At 37.2% G+C, this 19,010-nt stretch overlaps 1 protein-coding gene across 1 annotated transcript; it reads right to left on the bottom strand.

The window, feature by feature from the left end:
• Positions 1-406: 406 nt before the first annotated feature.
• On the bottom strand, positions 407-18,279 carry LOC309831712 (nephrocan-like; the record flags this gene model as incomplete). Its single annotated transcript, XM_082669026.1, has 3 exons — positions 407-854; positions 10,953-11,854; positions 18,091-18,279. The coding sequence occupies 3 exons, from the start codon at positions 18,277-18,279 to the stop codon at positions 407-409; spliced, it is 1,539 nt and encodes a 512-aa protein (XP_082525152.1).
• Positions 18,280-19,010: the final 731 nt, after the last annotated feature.

Raw genomic sequence — 19,010 nt, 5'->3', positions numbered from 1 at the left:
CAAAAAAAACACAACAAAACAAAAAAAACACAACTTTTTTTCTGGAGCACAGAGGATTTTTAGGGCAGTGAAACTACTCTGTGTGATATTATAGTGGTAAATACATGTCATTATATATTTGTCCAAACCCAGAGTATGTACAACACCAAGAGTAAACCCTAATGTACACTATGGACTTCAGGTGATTGTGACCTGTCAATAGAGATCCATCAGCTGTAACAAATGTTCCATTCTGGTGGGACATGTTGTAATGGGGCAGGCTATGTTTGTGTAGGGGTAGGAGGTATATAGGAAATCTCTGTACCTTCCCCTTAATTCTGCTATGAACCTAAAACTGCTCTAAAAATGAAGTCTATTTTAAAAAAAGAAACAAAACCTTTTTCTAAACTGTAAGCTAAGCTCATCCTTAATCTATCTCATAATCATAATAATCATCATCCACATTGATTCTGATGCTGGAGTGCTCTTCAGGCTTTGGTTTCTTTTTGGTCTCTTTGCTTTTCTCGGTCAGATGCAAGTGATGCTCACATTGCCTCATTATCTTTTTGGAAGACATCCAGCTCTCCCCTTGTCGTTCAGCTGGTGCCGCACATTGTCCTCCCCTCACATCTGTGCCCTTGGCCTTCAGGACCTCCCTGGCTCTCAGGAGACTGCAGGTGCAATTCCACGGATTTCCATCCAGATACAGATGCCTGAGGCGAGGCAACACCTCCAAGGCTTTGAGGTCTAAGGCAGAGATCTTGTTGTTCCTAAGGTTTAGAACCTGAAGCTGCTTCAGATCCTTGAGCTCCCTCTCAGCAATATCCTGGATGGCATTGCCTTTTAGGTCCAGCCTTGCTAAGGTTGCCGGGAGCCTGCAAAAGCATGGAAACAGGATGTGAAAGGAGGCTGTGACCATCATTCCATAACTGCCTAGGCAACTCAGATTGAGCAACACCCACCTCTTCTGTACCATTCTGTTCCCTCTGAAGCTAGAAAACAAGCTTTATTTTGTAAAGTTAATTAAAAGTGCAAACCTCAGTCTTATCTATAGGTCTTTAACACTTTCTCATAGGTCTTATTTTCTAGCCCTCTGATTTTTCTGGTTCCTAGCCATAAACTCTTTAATTTTTCATTTCAAATTGGATCATGTAACAAATTGATAAGGAAAATAGTAAGTTTCCAACTTTTTAGTTGGCAGATGCCATGAATCAATAATTTATAGGAAAGGTAAAAATATTGAATAAAAATATGAAAAGGTTGTTCTTCATGAATATAAAAGATGCAATGTTAGAAATTAGAGCATCATTTTGAATTTAAATTTTAAAATTCATTTCTGATGAGGGTGTAGTGAGGTAAGAACTTAAACTCTGCTAGTGGGAGTATAAACTGGTACCATTTTGGAAACAATTTGGTAACATGTATCGAATTTAAATAACGTCATGCCTTTCAGCGTAGGAGATAATAGGAGAAGTGAATAGAGATTTATTTAAAAATATGTCATACATTTGATCATATTTATAACAGCAAAAAAATGATAAAGGGCTAATGTCCACTAATATGGAAATTAAGAGATAATGGACTATTATGTGATTATAAAAATCGTATTTTCAAATAATTTTTAAAATACCAGTTCTATAAAAAAGCTTTTCTGACTATGGCTTAAAAATCCAGAAGCTGGGGCTTCCCTGGTGGCGCAGTGGTTGAGAGTCCGCCTGCCGATGCAGGGGACACGGGTTCGTGCCCCTGTCTGGGAAGATCCCATGTGCCGCGGAGCGGCTGGGCCCGTGAGCCATGGCCACTGAGCCTGCGCGTCCGGAGCCTGTGCTCCGCAACGGGAGAGGCCACAACAGTAAGAGGCCCGCATACCGCAAAAAAAAAAAAAAAAATCCAGAAGCTATAAAAGATCAATAAATCAACTACATTAAAAATCACAGAAAAAGAAATTGTATATGGCAAAAGACATATGCAAAATCAAAAGAAAAATGATAAACTGGGGGAACTATCTGCACTTTATATCCCAGACAAAGAGCCAATCTCCCTAATATGTAAAGGACTCTTACAAGTTGAGAAGAAAAGGTTTTAAAATAAGTCTAAAAGTGGGCAAAAAGTATGAATGGAAATCCACATAAAAGCAAAGCCTTAAAAATGGGCAGAAGACCTAAACAGACATCTCTCCAAAGAAGATACACAGATTGCCAACAAACACAGGAAAGGATGCTCAGCATCACTAATCATTAGAGAAATGCAAATCAAAACTACAATGAGATGTCATCTCACACTGGTCAGAATGGCCATCATCAAAAAATCTAGAAACAATAAATGCTGGAGAGGGTGTGGAGAAAAGGGAACACTCTTGCACTGCTGGTGGGAATGTGAATTGGTACAGCCACTATGGAGAACAGTATGGAGGTTCCTTAAAAAACTGCAAATAGAACTACCACATGACCCAGCAATCCCACTACTGGGCATATACCCTGAGAAAACCAAAACTCAAAAAGAGTCATGTACCAAAATGTTCATTGCAGCTCTATTTACAATAGCCCGGAGATGGAAACAATCTAAGTGTCCATCTTTGGATGAATGGATAAAGAAGATGTGGCACGTATATACAATGGAATATTACTCAGCCATAAAAAGAAATGAAGTTGAGCTATTTGTAATGAGGTGGATGGACCTAGAGTCTGTCATACAGAGTGAAGTAAGTCAGAAAGAGAAAGACAAATACTGTATGCTAACACATATATATGGAATCTAAGAAAAAAAATGTCATGAAGAACCTAGGGGTAAGACAGGAATAAAGACAGACCTACTAGAGAATGGACTTGAGGATATGGGAAGGGGGAAGGGTAAGCTGTGACAAAGCGAGAGAGAGGCATGGACATATATACACTACCAAACGTAAGGTAGATAGCTAGTGGGAAGCAGCCACATAGCACAGGGAGATCAGGTCGTGCTTTATGATCGCCTGGAGGGGTGGGAGGGAGGGAGACGCAAGAGGGAAGAGATATGGGAACATATGTATATATATAACTGATTCATTTTGTTGTAAAGCAGAAAATAACACACCATTGTAAAGCAATTATACTCCAATAAAGATGTTAAAAAAATAAATAAATAAAATAAAAAATAAAAGGAACTTATATTCTCAGAAAAAAAAAGAAAAGCCTTTAAGTCTTCAGCCATACTCAGAATAGAGAAATGAAGAATAAAAACACACAGAGATTCCATTTCTCACCTATCAGATTGGTAAAATGTCTTAATCCTTAGCAATACATTCTGTGGGCAAAGCCATGAAGAAGCAGACAATCTCATACATAGCTTGGTGGGAGCTGAAAATGGCATGGCTCCTGTGGAGAATTTAGCAAAGCCTAACAAAATAATGTGCATTTACCCTTCGACCCAGCAATTTCATTTCTAGGTAAAATCTCTGAAGATGTGATATTTTATATCCACAAACATATCCATATTTTACATCCACAAACATAAAACAGCACATGTGTATTTCTTATGGTATTATTTATAATAGCAAAAGACTGTAAACAACCCAGTACAACAGTAAAGAACTACTATGCAGCCTTGAAAAAGAAAGAGACTGGTCTCTATGAATTACCCATAAAATGATTTCTAGAAAGTATTGTTAAAGGGAAGAAAAACAAGAAGTGGAATAGTGTATGTAGTATCTTAGTTTTTATGTAAGAGGGAAATGAGAATACATGTACACATTTTGCTTGTTTTTGAAAAAAAAGAAAAAAGATAAACCAGAAGTGAATTAAAATAGTTACTTATAGGGAGTGTTTGGTTCCATATGGTTTTAACTTCTGAATCATGTTAACGTTTTACGTAAAACAAATAAAAACAAAACCAAGCCCTAAAATTGAACACAAGCCAAAACAAACAAATCTAATTAACTAATCAAATGTTTATGTTGGTAATGTAACCATATAAAATAAAGAAAAAGTACTCTGAATAGCTAAGCCTTAGACTCTAAAGACAAAAGGATCTGCAAAGAAATTTCTCGCAGTATATTTATTGTTAATATTACTCTTAGTAATACAATTCAAAACTTTTTAATGAATACTGTAAGGTAAAGAAAATAAGTAAATATATTAATCTTATTAGGAACCAAGATTTTCATTGTAAGAGAAAAAGATACAAATATAAAATAAGAGAAGAAAAAACTCTCTCTAATGTTAATATGAAGTGGAAATACCAATGTGAATTTATGATTTTAAAAAATATATATCTTCTACCTCTGTATACTGAAAGGACCTAAAAGCAATATTATACACTAGTAGCAATGTGATCCCAATAGCATAAGCTCACTGAACACACAGATCTTTGTTCCAGAATTCCAGTCGCTACTTAAAAGAAGCAAGGCTTCAATAAACAACAAGGTCCTACTGTTTAGCACAGGGAAGTATAATCAATATCCTGTGATAAACTATAATGGAAAAAATATGGAAAGGAATATATATATGTATAACTGAATCACTTTGCAGGACAGCAGAAATTAACACAACATTGTAAATCAACTATACTTCGATAAAATTAAAAAAAAAAAAGAAGCAAGACTTCTTGGAAAAATGGCTAATTCCACGTCTGGGGCAAGGTAAGCTGGAATGTCTGAACTGGAATGCAGTGAAGTGTTCAAAGATTAGTGGAACACCTATCATGATGGTTGCTATCAAAAATCCAGAAAATAACAAGTGTTAACAAGAATGTGGAGAAATTGGAAACTTTGTGCCCTGTTGATGGGAGTGTAAAATGGTACAGTCAACATGGAACACAGTATGGGTGGTTCCCCCCAAAATTAAAACTATACTTGCATATGATCCAGCAATTGCACTTCTGCATATATACTCAAAAGAATTGAAAGCAAGGTCTCAAAGAGATATTTATACACCCATGTTATACTCCCATATTGAATTCACAGTAGTTAAAATGTGGAAGCAATCCAAGTGTCCACTGATGGATGAATGAATAAGCAAAATACAAAATACAAGTACATACAATGGAATATTATTCAGCCTTGAAAGGAAGGAAATTCTGACGCATGCTACAACGTGAATAAGGATATTATGTTAAGTGAAAAAAGCCTGTCACAAAAAGATAACTACTGTATGATTCCACTTACATAAGATATCTAGAGTAGTCAGATTCATAGAAACAGGAAGTAGAATGGTGGTTGTCAGGGGGTGAGGGGAGGAGGGAAATGAGGAGTTGTTTAATGGGTGCAGAGTTTTGGTTTTGCAAGATGAAAAAGTTCTGGAGACTGGCTGCACAACAATGTGAAGATACTTAACAATATTGAATTGTACACGTAAAAATTAATAATTGTACACATAAATTTTATGTTATGTGTATTTTACCACAAGTTTATAAAAAGAGAGGTAATGGAATCATGTCTCATGAACATAGGAACCAGCTTGGAGGGGCTCCCACTAGCGAAATTTGGGGAAATTTGAGCACCAAAAGAGACTAGCAACTATAAATGATCATAACACACTGAATGAATTAAGATCCCTGGGTCCATAGTGATACTTGGAAAAAATAGAAAAGGGAAACTGGAGAGAAAAACCACACTATAATGTTAAATGGAAAAAATAGAAAAAAAATTGACTGCTCAAATACATAAAAACAAATTATCGCTAGGCATAGGTTCTGGTTGAACACTTATGGGTGACTTTTTTATTTTTCAGCACGCTAAATTTTCAACTTGAACGGGTATTTCTTTATAATCAGGAAAAAAAAATTTTAACCATGGATACCAATTTGAAAAATGTGATGCTAACGCCTGTTGATAAAAAATAAATAATAATCACAATTGTGAACTGAAAATCTTTCTGCTAGTCAACAACTTTATATTAAGTGCTATTCTCTTTGTGAAGTACAAGAAGTGAGAAAGCTTTTTAGGAAAAAAGTCCCTTGAAATACCATCTGAATGCTATCTTCATACAGTGTGAACATATTAGATGTACATTTCATTCTTTTTAGTATTTAGTGAATTTTTTTGTGGTGGTCCCTGTCATATGATTGTTATGTCAAAGAGAAAAAAGCAAATGAATTTAAACATATTTTATGACAATATTACCTTTTGTTTGTTATAATATTATTCTCATATGAATTTCATTCTGAAACGTTAATCTCTTAGGTTATTGGCACTTAGCCTAAATTTTGCCCTTGTTTTTTTCTTTGATACTTACATTTTATATTTATATATATTTACGTTCATGGTTTTTTTTTGTTTGTTTTTTTTTGTGGTACGCGGGCCTCTCACTGTTGTGGCCTCTCCCGTTGCGGACGCGCAGGCTCAGTGGCTATGGCTCACAGGCCCAGCCACTCTGCGGCATGCGGGATCCTCCCGGACCGGGGCACGAACTCGCGTCCCCTGCATCGGCAGGTGGACTCTCAACCACTGCGCCACCAGGGAAGCCCTACGTTCATGTATTTTATATTTGTATTCCTCTCCTAAACCGTATAATACATATACATACATAAGTACTTGTGCTTTTGAGTATTTTAAAGTCTTATTTGTTTAACGTGCTTTCTTTTTCATTGGAATTAAATTTACCTAACAAAGCAGATTAATTTACCAGGGAAAATCACTTCACACATTTTAACAGTTTGATAAAAGCTTCTGCAAAGACATTTCTCTCAGTCGGTTTACTGTGAATACCACTAACAATTTTCAAATTGGTATCCACAGTTTAAATTGAATTTGAAGTTAATCCCTAAGACAATGTAATTTTGTGCACACACCAGCTTATACAAGGTACATCTCTAAAAGTTATACAGGAAATCTCTTGTGCATAGCTTTTTTTTTTTTTTTCAAGGAAAAATGGCCTGTTAATAGGTGGTGAGGCAGTAAGCGAGACTCTGTAACTATTGAGAGTACAGGGAGCACAGGGAGCACAGCTGAGGAAAGATACGGCAGAGTAAACCAGAGAGTCAAGTCTACTTATTAAGATTCGAGTTCTAACTTTGGCTATTCTATTCACCAGCATGTGACTTTAGGTAAGTTATTTAGCTCTTTAAAGCTTCTGATTTTCCACTATATAGATGAAAGTGCTCAGTACACAGAAGTTACATAAAAATGTTAGTAACGAAAATGAGCAAGCCAAGCTTTCTTTTAAACAAATACAGTTATTCAGTTCTGGGCTGGGCAGCCAAAAACTGTACCTGGTCTTAGGAGTACCTTTTTTTTTCTTTCATGTTTCTATGGATAACCAAAATGGCACTGTAAGAGAAGTCACTAATTTCCTCCTTCTGTGACCTTTGGGTAGTCATTTATTGCTTTGATATAATTTATCTTTATAAGTCTGATTTATACAAAAAGGTAGCCCTGATTTTAAGACAAACATATGCCTAGAAATGCTATTTCTTCTTTCGGCAGTGTCGCTTTTCAGAGTAAAAAAGGGGCGCACCCCCGTTATGTCTGTATGTGGCACTTGAGTAAGAGAAAATGCTGACTGGCTTCATCAGGTTGTAGAAAGCTATCCTGGATTTGAATTATCCAGATTGTGAATAAAGAAGGGGTGACGTAACTTACATTTGCTCCCCGAGCTGCAGCTTGGTGAAATGAGAAGCAGCAAGAAGCAAGACCCAGGTCTTGGGTAGACTAAATTCTAAGTAGTGGAGTGTATTGTTGATAGCAGAGTAAACCTCAGAGGGCGAGGGTGCAGTGCCTAAAATTCCCAGGCCCTGGGGTTAGACTATTGTATTTAACCCTGACTCCAAAATTTATTGACCATATGACTTCCAGCAAGTTTCTTGATACCTCTTAACCTTAATCTCTAATCTGTAAAATAATAGGTAAAACAGTGTACCTACCTTCACAGGATTGTTGTAAGGGAGTAACGGAATAACATGTATATTCATTCCCTGCTGAGCTTAGTAAGCACTTAGTAAATGTTAGGTATTGTTTCTATCTCGGTTAGCATATTTAGGCAAATGGGGTAGATACTTTAATTCATGTGTGCCTAAAACCATATACCATTATTTTCCTGATGAAATGTAGATTGCAGCATGGTAGACAGAGGAAGGGATTTGTGGAAACAGTTTGTGATAGGATACACAACGGGCGACTAACAGGTTAGGTTAGGTTAGGTTAGGTTAGCAACTAGCACAGATAGGTTGCCTGTGTTTACAGTTTATTTATAGAACACTGAATTTCAAAGTGTAGTTTTGTGTATGAATAAGAAGCATTCAAATAAAAAGAAAGAGTGTAATGTTTAAAGCTCATAAATAAAAGTCTCAAAATTCAAATATAAGGAATAGATTGTATTGTGTTTTAATTCTTTATGGGAGGAAAACCACGGGAAAATTTTTTGGGGTCCTTCCCACTTTCCAATTTAAAGAAAAATTGGGGAATGGTGGTTTGGGAAGCGGTGGTCCTGATGGGGAATTTAAAAATCACTCTCTAGGGCTTCCCTGGCGGCGCAGTGGTTGAGAGTCCGCCTGCCGATGCAGGGGACACGGGTTCGTGCCCCGGTCTGGGAAGATCCCACATGCCGGGGAGTGGCTGGGCCCATGAGCCATGGCCGCTGAGCCTGCGCGTCCGGAGCCTGTGCTCCGCAACGGGAGAGGCCACAGCAGTGAGAGGCCCGTGTACCGAAAAAAAAAAAAAAAAAATCACTCTCTACAGGAGCATTGCTCTCATAACAGGCCAGGTTCTTTGACAAAGCAGACAGTTGTGTTGTTTCATTTAAGCCTCATAGGAAAAGCCCCCTGGTATCTTCTTTCTTGCCCCATTGTCCTTTCCCAGTAGTTCTCAAACCTGGCTACACATTAAATTCATCTGGGGAGTTTTTAAAAAATACCGATGCCTGGGCCACAACCCTTGGGTGTCTGATTTAATTGGTTTGAAATGAGGTCTAGGCATGAGTAGGCTTTATAAAAGTTCTCCAGATAATTCCATCGTAAAGTCAGACTTGAAAATTAGGGTTAGCTCAGGCTTGCAATTCCATTATACACTCTGTTGGGTAGAAACTTTGTGCTTTCTGTAGTCACTTATTAAAACACAAATACCCTGGCAGGAGTAAATAATTAAGCTATTTTTCACTCATTAAACTTAGCAGGATTACTTCACCAAATGCTTTCTAAAGGTCACCCGAATAGAAAAGCCCACCGAGTTCACAGTTTTGCCCATGGCTGTCATAGCCTGCTGAGAATCCTTATGTGATACAGTCACTCCCTAACCTGTTTGATGAGTTTTTATTTTATACACGATTTTTTGTTTGGAGGAGGAGCATGCAGTAATAGAAAATAAGGCTTGAACATAGTAGAGAAATTATTTAAATAACAACAAGAATTAGAGTCCTGAAATACTGCCCGCATGTTCTTGTCTTCAGGGCTGTTCTGTCCAGAACACTTTTTCCCCCAGACAGCTTCACAACTAAATCCCTCACCTCCTTCCAGTCTTTGCTCAGAGCTTACCTTTTCAGAAGGGTTACCATGCTTACCTCATTGAAAATTGCAACCATCCACCCTCGTTCACTGTAGTCCTGAACCTGGTAATCCTGCCTGCCCCTTTTTGTTGTTAATTATAACACCTAACACTATCTCAATATTATATACTTTACTTACATATTATGTTGTCACTCTTTCCCTGCTAGAATTTAAGCTGTACAGAACAAGAAGTTTTACCTCTTTTATTACACTGATGTATCCCAAGTGCCTGGTAAAGTACCTGGCACATGGTGAATGCTCAAAACATACTTGTTGAATTAAATTAATTGTATGCACATGCTTAGGCATTAAGAGAAATTGATTACTTTCAAATTATCCTCAATACATAATTTAAAATACTGATTTCAGTTCAAAAAATCACCTTTCGATGTTTTGCATTGGGTACAGTGCAAAAAAAATGAGTATCTGTCCATATCAGATAATTTTTTCCTTTCTCATTGATAAGAAAAATTATCATAATGAACACTGATAATAAGTAAATCAAGTGCCACAGGATTCTACAGAAGCCAGAAGCTGGCACATTAATTATGAGAAATTTGATAACAATAATAGGGCAGGAAGCATTTTTTTCTATAGTTCTGAAAGGAAAAAGAATCCACTAATAGACACATTTAATAAACAACATAATATCTTTTTTAGGAGAATAATAGTATTTATTCTACTGTTTTTTAATTCTACTTTAAAATGTGGAACATGTGATAAAGTTTAAATAAATAGGATCAATTAATGTACAGGTACAGTGGGTTGGGTATAGAAGGAGGGATATTTGGAAGAGAAATTAACTGTCAGAGTATGAGGGTGTGTGTGTGTTTGTGTGAGAGAGAAAGAGAACAGAAGAAACAACCAAAAACAGAAAGTAAGATGGACACAAATTGTCTCACACACTCACAGACAGACACCCAGAGAAATAAGCAGCATCCCTTAAGCCCTTTAAAAATCACAGCACTGAGAAGAACATGAGGCTCCCAATACATAATTCAAAATAAATACAATGTTAGATTACAGAGTTTTGATTTTTTTCACCACAAATACTACTTCAATGCTTTTTAAAAATATAAATGTATTAGTACATTCCCCCCAACCCCGCCCCACCTCATTTTTTCCTGGTGTCCTGCTTTGCTAGTGGTTAAGCACATGCCTAGTCAGCCTGTTGCTAGATCCAGGCCATATACTTAGAAACCAGAACACAGTTTTACAAGTAACATCCCCCTATGATGTTTGTTACCATACGTCCCCAGAGTGACATTGCATATTTTCAAATACAGATGTCCCCTGTTGGTGTCTTGTCCTACAGGCAAGATAAGTTAAGTCAGTGCAGGGGTCAGCTTGAGGGTTGGAGATTCCAAACCCCTGTTTAAATTCCACCCCTGAACCCTTGGATAGCCTTGATCAGATACTTTATGTATGCTTGGATGACTTTTCTTGCTTTTATAATGTACTTAGTTGTCCCAGTTTTTGGAAAACTTTTTTAGTAGTTACTGTAAATGATAACGCTCACTTACCGTAGAGGTATAGACAAGAGCAGGTTCTGCTCCAGGGCCAGGTTGGAGAGCTGGGAACACCTTTGCAGGGCTCCAGCTTCAAACAAGCTGACAATGTTGTTGTCCAGAAACAAATGTTTCAAATCTCGGAGGTCCTGGAAGTCTTGTGCTGTAACTTTCTGAATCAGATTGTTGCTGATATCAAGCTTTTGTAGCCTTGCTGGTAGTCTGAGGGGCAACGTTTGAAGCTGGTTTTGGGACAGCTCAAGGGTAGTTAGATTGGCAAGGAGCTGTGCCCCATCTATGGAAGAGAGTGAGTTTTCTGACAGGTAAAGATGGGAAAGATTCTCCAAATGTTTCATATCTTGAAACCTTACCACTTTGAGCCGGTTTCTCTCCATTTTTAATGAGAGCAAGGATTTGGGCAGGTTAATAGGAATTTTAGTCAGAAAGTTACTACTGAAACTGAGAAACTGCAAAGACTGAAGAGAAGTGAAGAAGCTAGCTGGTATGAGATGTAGCTTATTATTCTCCATGCTCAGATGTTTCAGATGGGGAAGTGCCAGTGGTCCATTCACAGACTCGATATTGTTGCTGTCCAACACCAAGCTTTGCAAACTGACAAGAGAAGAGAGCATGCTGGGAGGGAGAGAAGAGATCAGATTGTTTTTCAGTTCAAGGATTTTTAATTTCTTCAGTCCTTCAAAATCAGATCCGTGAAGGACATATATTGAATTATCATTTAGTTTTAACACTTCAAGACTGGCTGGGAGAGCACTGGGGACCTGTCTTAACTTATTTTTCCAGAGTTCCAAGGTCTTCAAAGTACTCAGAGTCTTGAAAGTGTCATTTTCTACCGACTCTGTTCCACTGGCCAGCAGAATAAAATCTTCTAGAGCTGACATTTGAGTGAAGGTAGACAGCTACAAAAAATTCAGGGATGGGGAATGGGGGAGAAAAGCAGTAAATTAGGATTATTGTAAGAAAAAAAAGCCATATACATTATCATTCAATGCTAATGATACTTCAGATTTCCCTTCAGGATCTATTTAAATATCTCTTGGAAAAGGATAGAAACTCAGGTTCTGACCATTTTGATTCATTTGTTAACAGTATAACATGTCTAAAATATTTTAAGCACTTTCACACACTATTGGTAGACATAAAGTTGGCCAACTTTTTCTGCGTATTCTTTGACCCAGCAAATTTACTTCTAGGTAGAAGTACTTAAAAATTGCACAATGATTTATGCAATAGGCTGTTCTTGGTTGCATCATCTTGTAATAGCCAAAAAAGAAACAATCTGGAAATATTTCACCAAACTATAGAGTTTCTAACTCTAGGGGATAAAATTATAAGGAATTTTCATTATCTATCTACATTTTGCAATGTTTAGTTTTTTTAAATTATAAATTACCTTTTTAACAATTTAAGCATTAAAAGTAAAAAAATTTTAATGTCCTAGATACTGCTATCAATAGAATGGGCCTATCAGAAAAACATTTTCAACTGTATAATAGTTTGGAAAACTAGCCTCGTTGTTCCTACCGGCCAATTTACGCTTCACTGATGAAAAAGGTTCATGAAGAAACAAACAGGATACATGTGTCTCCATCTCTGTAGAGCAAGGAGTCCATTCACGCATATATCCCAGACCTAATGCTATTCCTCTCCTAGATTTTAGAAATTACCAAATCTGCTGTACTTTCTCCATGGTTTGCAAGTTCAAGCACCCCTATCTCTCCACATATCCCCCAAACTCCTCCTAGGTGGACATCCACCTCTTTTCTAGCATGATGTAATTTGGTATTTGGTTCTCAGAGTAAAATCATGTTTAGGCAAAAAGAGGAATTGTTCCAGATTTTCCTGAGCTTGATAAATCTTTACAAAACTTTCAACCTGCTTTAGAATTCAATTAAACTGGAATTTTCAGTGCACACTTTTATGTCTTACTATCTACAGTTTCTAAATGTTGGATTTAATTGTGAAGTTGAGCTCTTTTGTAACATCAATACATGATTAATACCTTAAAAGTGGGTTAATTTTGCATCACATATTTGTTACAGGTATTTATATTCTGGGAAGACACGTGATGTGAATTATGGTATATTTTAAAGTATCTCCTAATATGATATTCTAGCTGAAGAATCTCATGTTAAAAACTCCATAAACAGATTTTAATTATAATAGTTTTGATAGCTGCCTTGGCTTATATATTGTTACTAACATTTGATATTTTCTTAATGATTAAACAGATGTATTAATTAGTCTTAATCCCAAGATCAATAGCTTTTTTTTTTGCATTTGTTGAGCATCTACAAGTTCCAAGTACTTTTTTATGTGTTATCATTAATTCTCCTAATAACCCTGAAAGTTTGGTGTCGTCAAACTTGAAAGTTTGTTATCGTCAAACTTGAAAGAGTTGAGAATTTCAACAAAGTCCATTGGACTCCAAAGCCCTTTCTTCCTCAACTCATCATTTTCTAATACATTTTCCATTGCCTGTGGTCTATAATTAATGTTTTTCAAAAAAGACTCAAGATCTGGACACAGATCATAGAGTTTTAGAAAAGCAGAAATTTTAGAGATTATCTAGTCCAAAACTTCCATACAAGGAATGATGCCAAAAAAAAATTAAATGACCTGTCCAAGATTCAGTGTTGTTTAATCTGTTCTTCATTCTGAAGTACCTTTTTCTAGGCTTTCTTTCATGTAAAGTCATGATTGACTCTACACATAGCTTTTCACCTTTGGGTCTGTTGATCTCCCACAAAAAAGACCTTGGTGTTGCAAATGCTTCTACTTCTATCTGAGTGACCACAGACCCTAAAAGATTGCTGACTATGTAGCAAGTCTCAGAGATGACATGGATCTGAATGGGCAGTTTCTATGGGGACTAGACAAAGAGTGGTGTCAGAGCTTCAATTTGTCTTCATTTCTATTTGTAAAGTATATAGACTAGCTAATAGTAAATATAGGTCATTTTCTTAACTGAATCCAGTGAATAGTTCTTTCCTATTATTAAGCATAGAGAACCTTTGCTCTTTATCAGGTCAGTGCAGATTACTTTTGATTATTATTAGTTAAAATGGCCACCATTTTCTAAGTATTTACTATGTTTATCTTTACAAAGATCTATGTGTAAGCATGATTATTCCCTTTTCAATGAGGTAAACTCAAGAAGGCAAAACAAAATGTCCAAGTATGTCTTGCTAGTAAGTTGAAAAGTTCGGCTTCCAACCCAGGTTTACCTTACCCCAACACATATATTTTTAACCTTAGTGTTTATAACATGCATTTAGCTGAAGAGTAGAGAGTTCTGGTGCCACAAACAGTGAGGAAGACCCCCAATGATTTTCAACTTATCAGTTGAGTTTGCAGAGCTGACAAAGGGAAAAAAATTCTGCCAGACCTGTTTTTCCATTTCCATGGCCTAAGCAGGGTTGTGCTCAAGAGATGTGGAAAGAGATGCTTTTGCCCTGCAGCTAACCTTGGGGCTGCTGGCAGTTTTTCAACATTGCTTAAAAAGCAAGGCAAGTATGGCTTGGTGTTAACAATTAGGCTTAGGAAGCTTAGCTAAGTAAAATTCCTGCCATCACAGTTGTACAGTTTAGTGAGCCTAATACTTATGTAGATAAAAGTTACTATATAATAAGAAAAGTTTAAAAAGAAAAAAAAAGCAAACCAAGTAAAATGAAATAGAGGGGCAACTTCTGCTGGTTTCCCCGTGAAAAGGCTTTGTTTCAGGTTTTAATGCTGGGCAGGCCCTACTTCAAGCATTAGAAGGTTACCTGCCTTTCTTAGTCACCTTATAGGTCCAGTGCACACAGGAAACTCACACACCCTCACAGTGACTGCCTCAGACATGTGTGAACCAAGCCAGCAAGGAGTTTGTAAATTATGTTGGAATTTTTTTTCTGATGATCAAAGCAACACTTGTTCTCTGTAAACAATTTAAAAATCTGAAAAGTATGGAGAGAATATAAAAAGAATCTATAATTCCCCCCCACACTTGTTGATAAACCATATATTTCTTAGCCAAGAGGAATGTGAAGTAGCTTCTTCTCTCCACAAAAGATGTAAAGTGCAATTATTTTAATTGACTGCCACCATAAAGACATTTCTATTTGTCCTCTAAACGTTAGAGCTAAAACTATAAAACTCTTAGAAGAAAATATAGGCATACATTTTCATGACCTTGGATTTGGTAAAAGCTATCTTGGATATGACACCAGGTGTAATCCTCTCCAGCAGCACCCAGCTGTCCAGATATAGGAGAAACAAAGGAAAATGATCACCCTAATGTAAGACTGAGGCTTTGCTGAATAGGTGCTGAGATAATTAATTGTGGGATGCAAAGAGGGAAGGGTTAGGGAAAGAAGATAGATAAGAAATGAACTGATTATCTGAGAGAAAGTGGGTAGATCTAGGACTAGAAGTCTCCATGAAGTGGAAAGATAAGTGTAGAGTATGGCAGCTGAAGGGAAAGGACATGATGACCAGAGAGTGGGTAGGGGAATTCAAGATTTTTGAGTGCAGAAGTTTCAGATACAATGAGGATTATGATATAAGCAAGAGAGTAGACGGCTGTGGTGAAGTGGAAATGTAGATAGATACTTTTTTATGAGTTCAAGGAGTGGGACTAGGATATTAGACACTGAAGGCACACCAAAAGATGCAGGACTTAGGATGGAGAGGAGGAGTAGGAGCCAGTATGGAAGGGACCAGGGGCACAGTATAAGACACACAGAGGAACAGAGTGTTACAGTGTGATGGCATGCACCTCAAAGAAGTAGGGATTTTTACAGATAAATGGATAAATAAAGTACCTCTTGAAGGCAGGAACTATGAATTTTTACTTTTTTTTCCAGCTGTGCTGCATGGCTTGCAGGATCTTAATTCCCTCACCAGGGATTGAACCTGGGCCATGGCAGTGAAAGCCCAGAATCCTAACCACTAGGCCACCAGGGAACTCCTAGAACTGAATTTTTCATCTTTTATCCCCAGTCTCAAACACAGCATTCACAGACCCAAAGACAGTTGAATTATATGAACAAGTAACTGAAACATTTAAAATTGTGGTGTATATACACATATACGTGTGTGTGTGTATATATATATATATATATATATGTTGTGCATATATGTGATGTATGTGTATATATATGCACATATATGTGTGTGTATATATATATAAATTCTATTGCTATTAATCTGAAGATCCATTTTAAGACTTTTTACTTTAAATATAGGCACCCAATCTGTAGTTCAAACCAAATAAACAGAATATACATTGCATTCACCAAATGCAAGTAAACTATGGTCATTTAAAGCCTAAGGATTTTTAAAAGAGAAAAGAGAAGGATTATTGGTCAGAGCTTTCTACTTCCTTCACAAAACAATCCTCTCTTTTGCCAAACTTTCTGCTGTGAACTGTGCTTCCTAGAGATAATTAACTGGGTTAAAGTCAGGGAAGTGGCAGTATTGCTGTTCAGTGAACTTAAACCAATGACAAATGAACTCATCCAATAAGTGAATTTGACGAGAGGCATAATTTCATCTTATTGGCTGCAAAGCAGCAGTGTGGGATCATTACCAGGCTTAGTTGACACTCCCGCTCTCGGTATCTCAAGTCCTCAGGACAAATATTTAAGCATCTTGCCCTTTAACCAGGTGTCTTGATTGAATGCTGAGACCTGACAGGGTCAGACCTGCTCTCTGGCATTAGGCACTACTGGATTAGAAGAGGAAAGTAAACAGATGATGACCAGGCAATTGTGCTTATTGAGCCTCGAAATAAATACTATGCCACATATTTTAAACTCCCTGTGTTTATGTGCACCTACATTAAAATTTCTTAACCAAATAAAAAGGGAGGGGGAAGTGTCTCTGTTTGAAGGAAAAATACATTCACCTGCTGACTCTCTGCACCTGGATCACAGACAGGCATTTCCTTATCTTAAGATTTGGATCAATGAGGGAGAAGCAGTGACCAGTAAAGGCAAACTCAGAGTCATAGAATTTTCCATCTAGAAAGTTCCTGGGATCCCCAATCTAATCCAGCCTTCTCACGTCATAAAGGTAACAAATGAGGTCTGCAGATTTTTTTAACTGCTTGTCTAAGGTAGTTCTATCTCTAGTTAATGAGAAAACTAGAATGAGAACTCTAGTCTCTTGATGCCTTTCAAAATACCAAAGGTCAAAAACAAAAGTTTCGGGCTTCCCTGGTGGCGCAGTGGTTAAGAATCCGCCTGTCAATGCAGGGGATACGGGTTTGAACCCTGGTCCTGGAGGATCCCACATGCCATGGAGCAACTAAGCTCGTGTGCCACAACTACTGAATCCCGCATGCCTAGAGCCTGTGCTCGGCAACAAAAGAAGCCACCGCAATGAGAAGCCCACGCACCGCAACAAAGAGCGACCCCGCCTCGCTGCAACTAGAGAAAGCCTGCGCGCAGCAACGAAGACCCAACGCAGCCAAAAATAAATAAGTAAAATATTTTAAAAAGTTTCTTTGTGTTATACAAGTCAGACAAATCTATAGCACTCTTTTCAGTGCCCTCTGAATAGGTAAGCATGAAAATAGACATCATAATTAAAAGCATGTAGAATGAGAATTGCAGTAATGTGGCAAAACAAAAACACATATTTCTTCTGTATATGTTTCCACAAAGACACTGATGCCTGGCTGGTTTGTAGAGCTTGTATGAATAATTCTCATATGCTGCATTCACCTTGATAGTCTTATAATGTTCTAAGTATCATCTGCCTTCTATGGCACATACAAAACTACTTTTCCCCTAAAAGGACTTCTTTTTAACATGGGGAGACAAAGGGGCCATATGATCTCAAACTCTTTTTGTTAAGAAAGAGTCATTTCTTTACTTTTACTCTGCAACAACATAATTAGAATTTTCAAAAATAAAAAATTAATTATAGACTCCGATTTTGGGGGGGCTACTTTCCTAAAAAGAAATATCCAGAGGCATATACCCATCTCAGTATACAGAGCAAACAGGTAGCTAGTGCAACTACCCGACTTCATAACCATCACTTTACGTTTTGATTATTTAAATCAAGTTTAACAAACCCACACTTGCCCCTCACCCTATCTCACAAAATAAAATTGCAGTAACTTGAGTGTAGAATGAGTAATTACCTGAAGGTGCTGAATTTTGCTATGACTGACGTAGAGCTTCTTGGTGGTGGAAGGAATACCTGACGGCACCTCCGTTAGCCTGTAGCATTGCACCGACTGCTCTGAATCACAGCTGCATCTTCCAGGACAGTTAGGATCGAAACCATAGCTAAGAGAGAGCAAAACAAAGAAAGCATAAAGCAGACACATCTTCCAAAACAGGGCCTTTCAGGTCGCAGGCGAGTGTTTAGGTGATGTCTCACTCTTTATAACGTGAAATCTGATTATAGAATCTTATGAATGTGTACTCTGTCAATGTAAGAAGACAGGAAAGAAAAAATTCTCAATTTGCCTGGGTTAAAATGTTAGCGACCATTACAAAGAGGAAGGCGCTTAAACATTGATAAGCTGCCTTAATATTTGTAGGTGAGCAAAACCCTATGTTATTTATGGCTTGGAAGGCTAATCTGCAAACACCTCTATTATCTGTAGTTTCCTTGTTTTGTTAAATGTGACACTAGGGAATTAGTGGGAAAAGACAAAGTGCTGTTTTATAGTGGGCTATAAAACCTTTGAATTTTCTGTGACCCTATATTAAAACCATTTTTGTGGAACTGCAATGGGCAGGTGTTTTCTTCTCACATTAACTAGTATGGGAAAATAGGCAGGTTTTCTATTTATTATTGTTGTTTCAATAACATTTTATTGCTAGTGAAACAATGGGAGTACAATGTAGAGATATTTAGAGCCACAGATAACTTGTTCAATTCACCTGTCACTTGATCACTCAAATATCATATATAGAAAATATTTTGTCATTCAAAAATATTGTTGACTCAAATGAGAATAAAACTTAAAACTAGGTCTATTATCTTTATTTATTTGTAATAATGGAAGAAAAGGATTCTAGTTTCTTCAGAGGAACTTAGCTGTGAGTTCCT

Source organism: Grampus griseus (assembly GCF_964374135.1).
Source record: "Grampus griseus genome assembly, chromosome: 13".
In the NCBI taxonomy this organism is placed as follows: Eukaryota; Metazoa; Chordata; class Mammalia; order Artiodactyla; family Delphinidae; genus Grampus; species Grampus griseus.
This window is presented reverse-complemented; position numbering and strand designations above follow the sequence as displayed.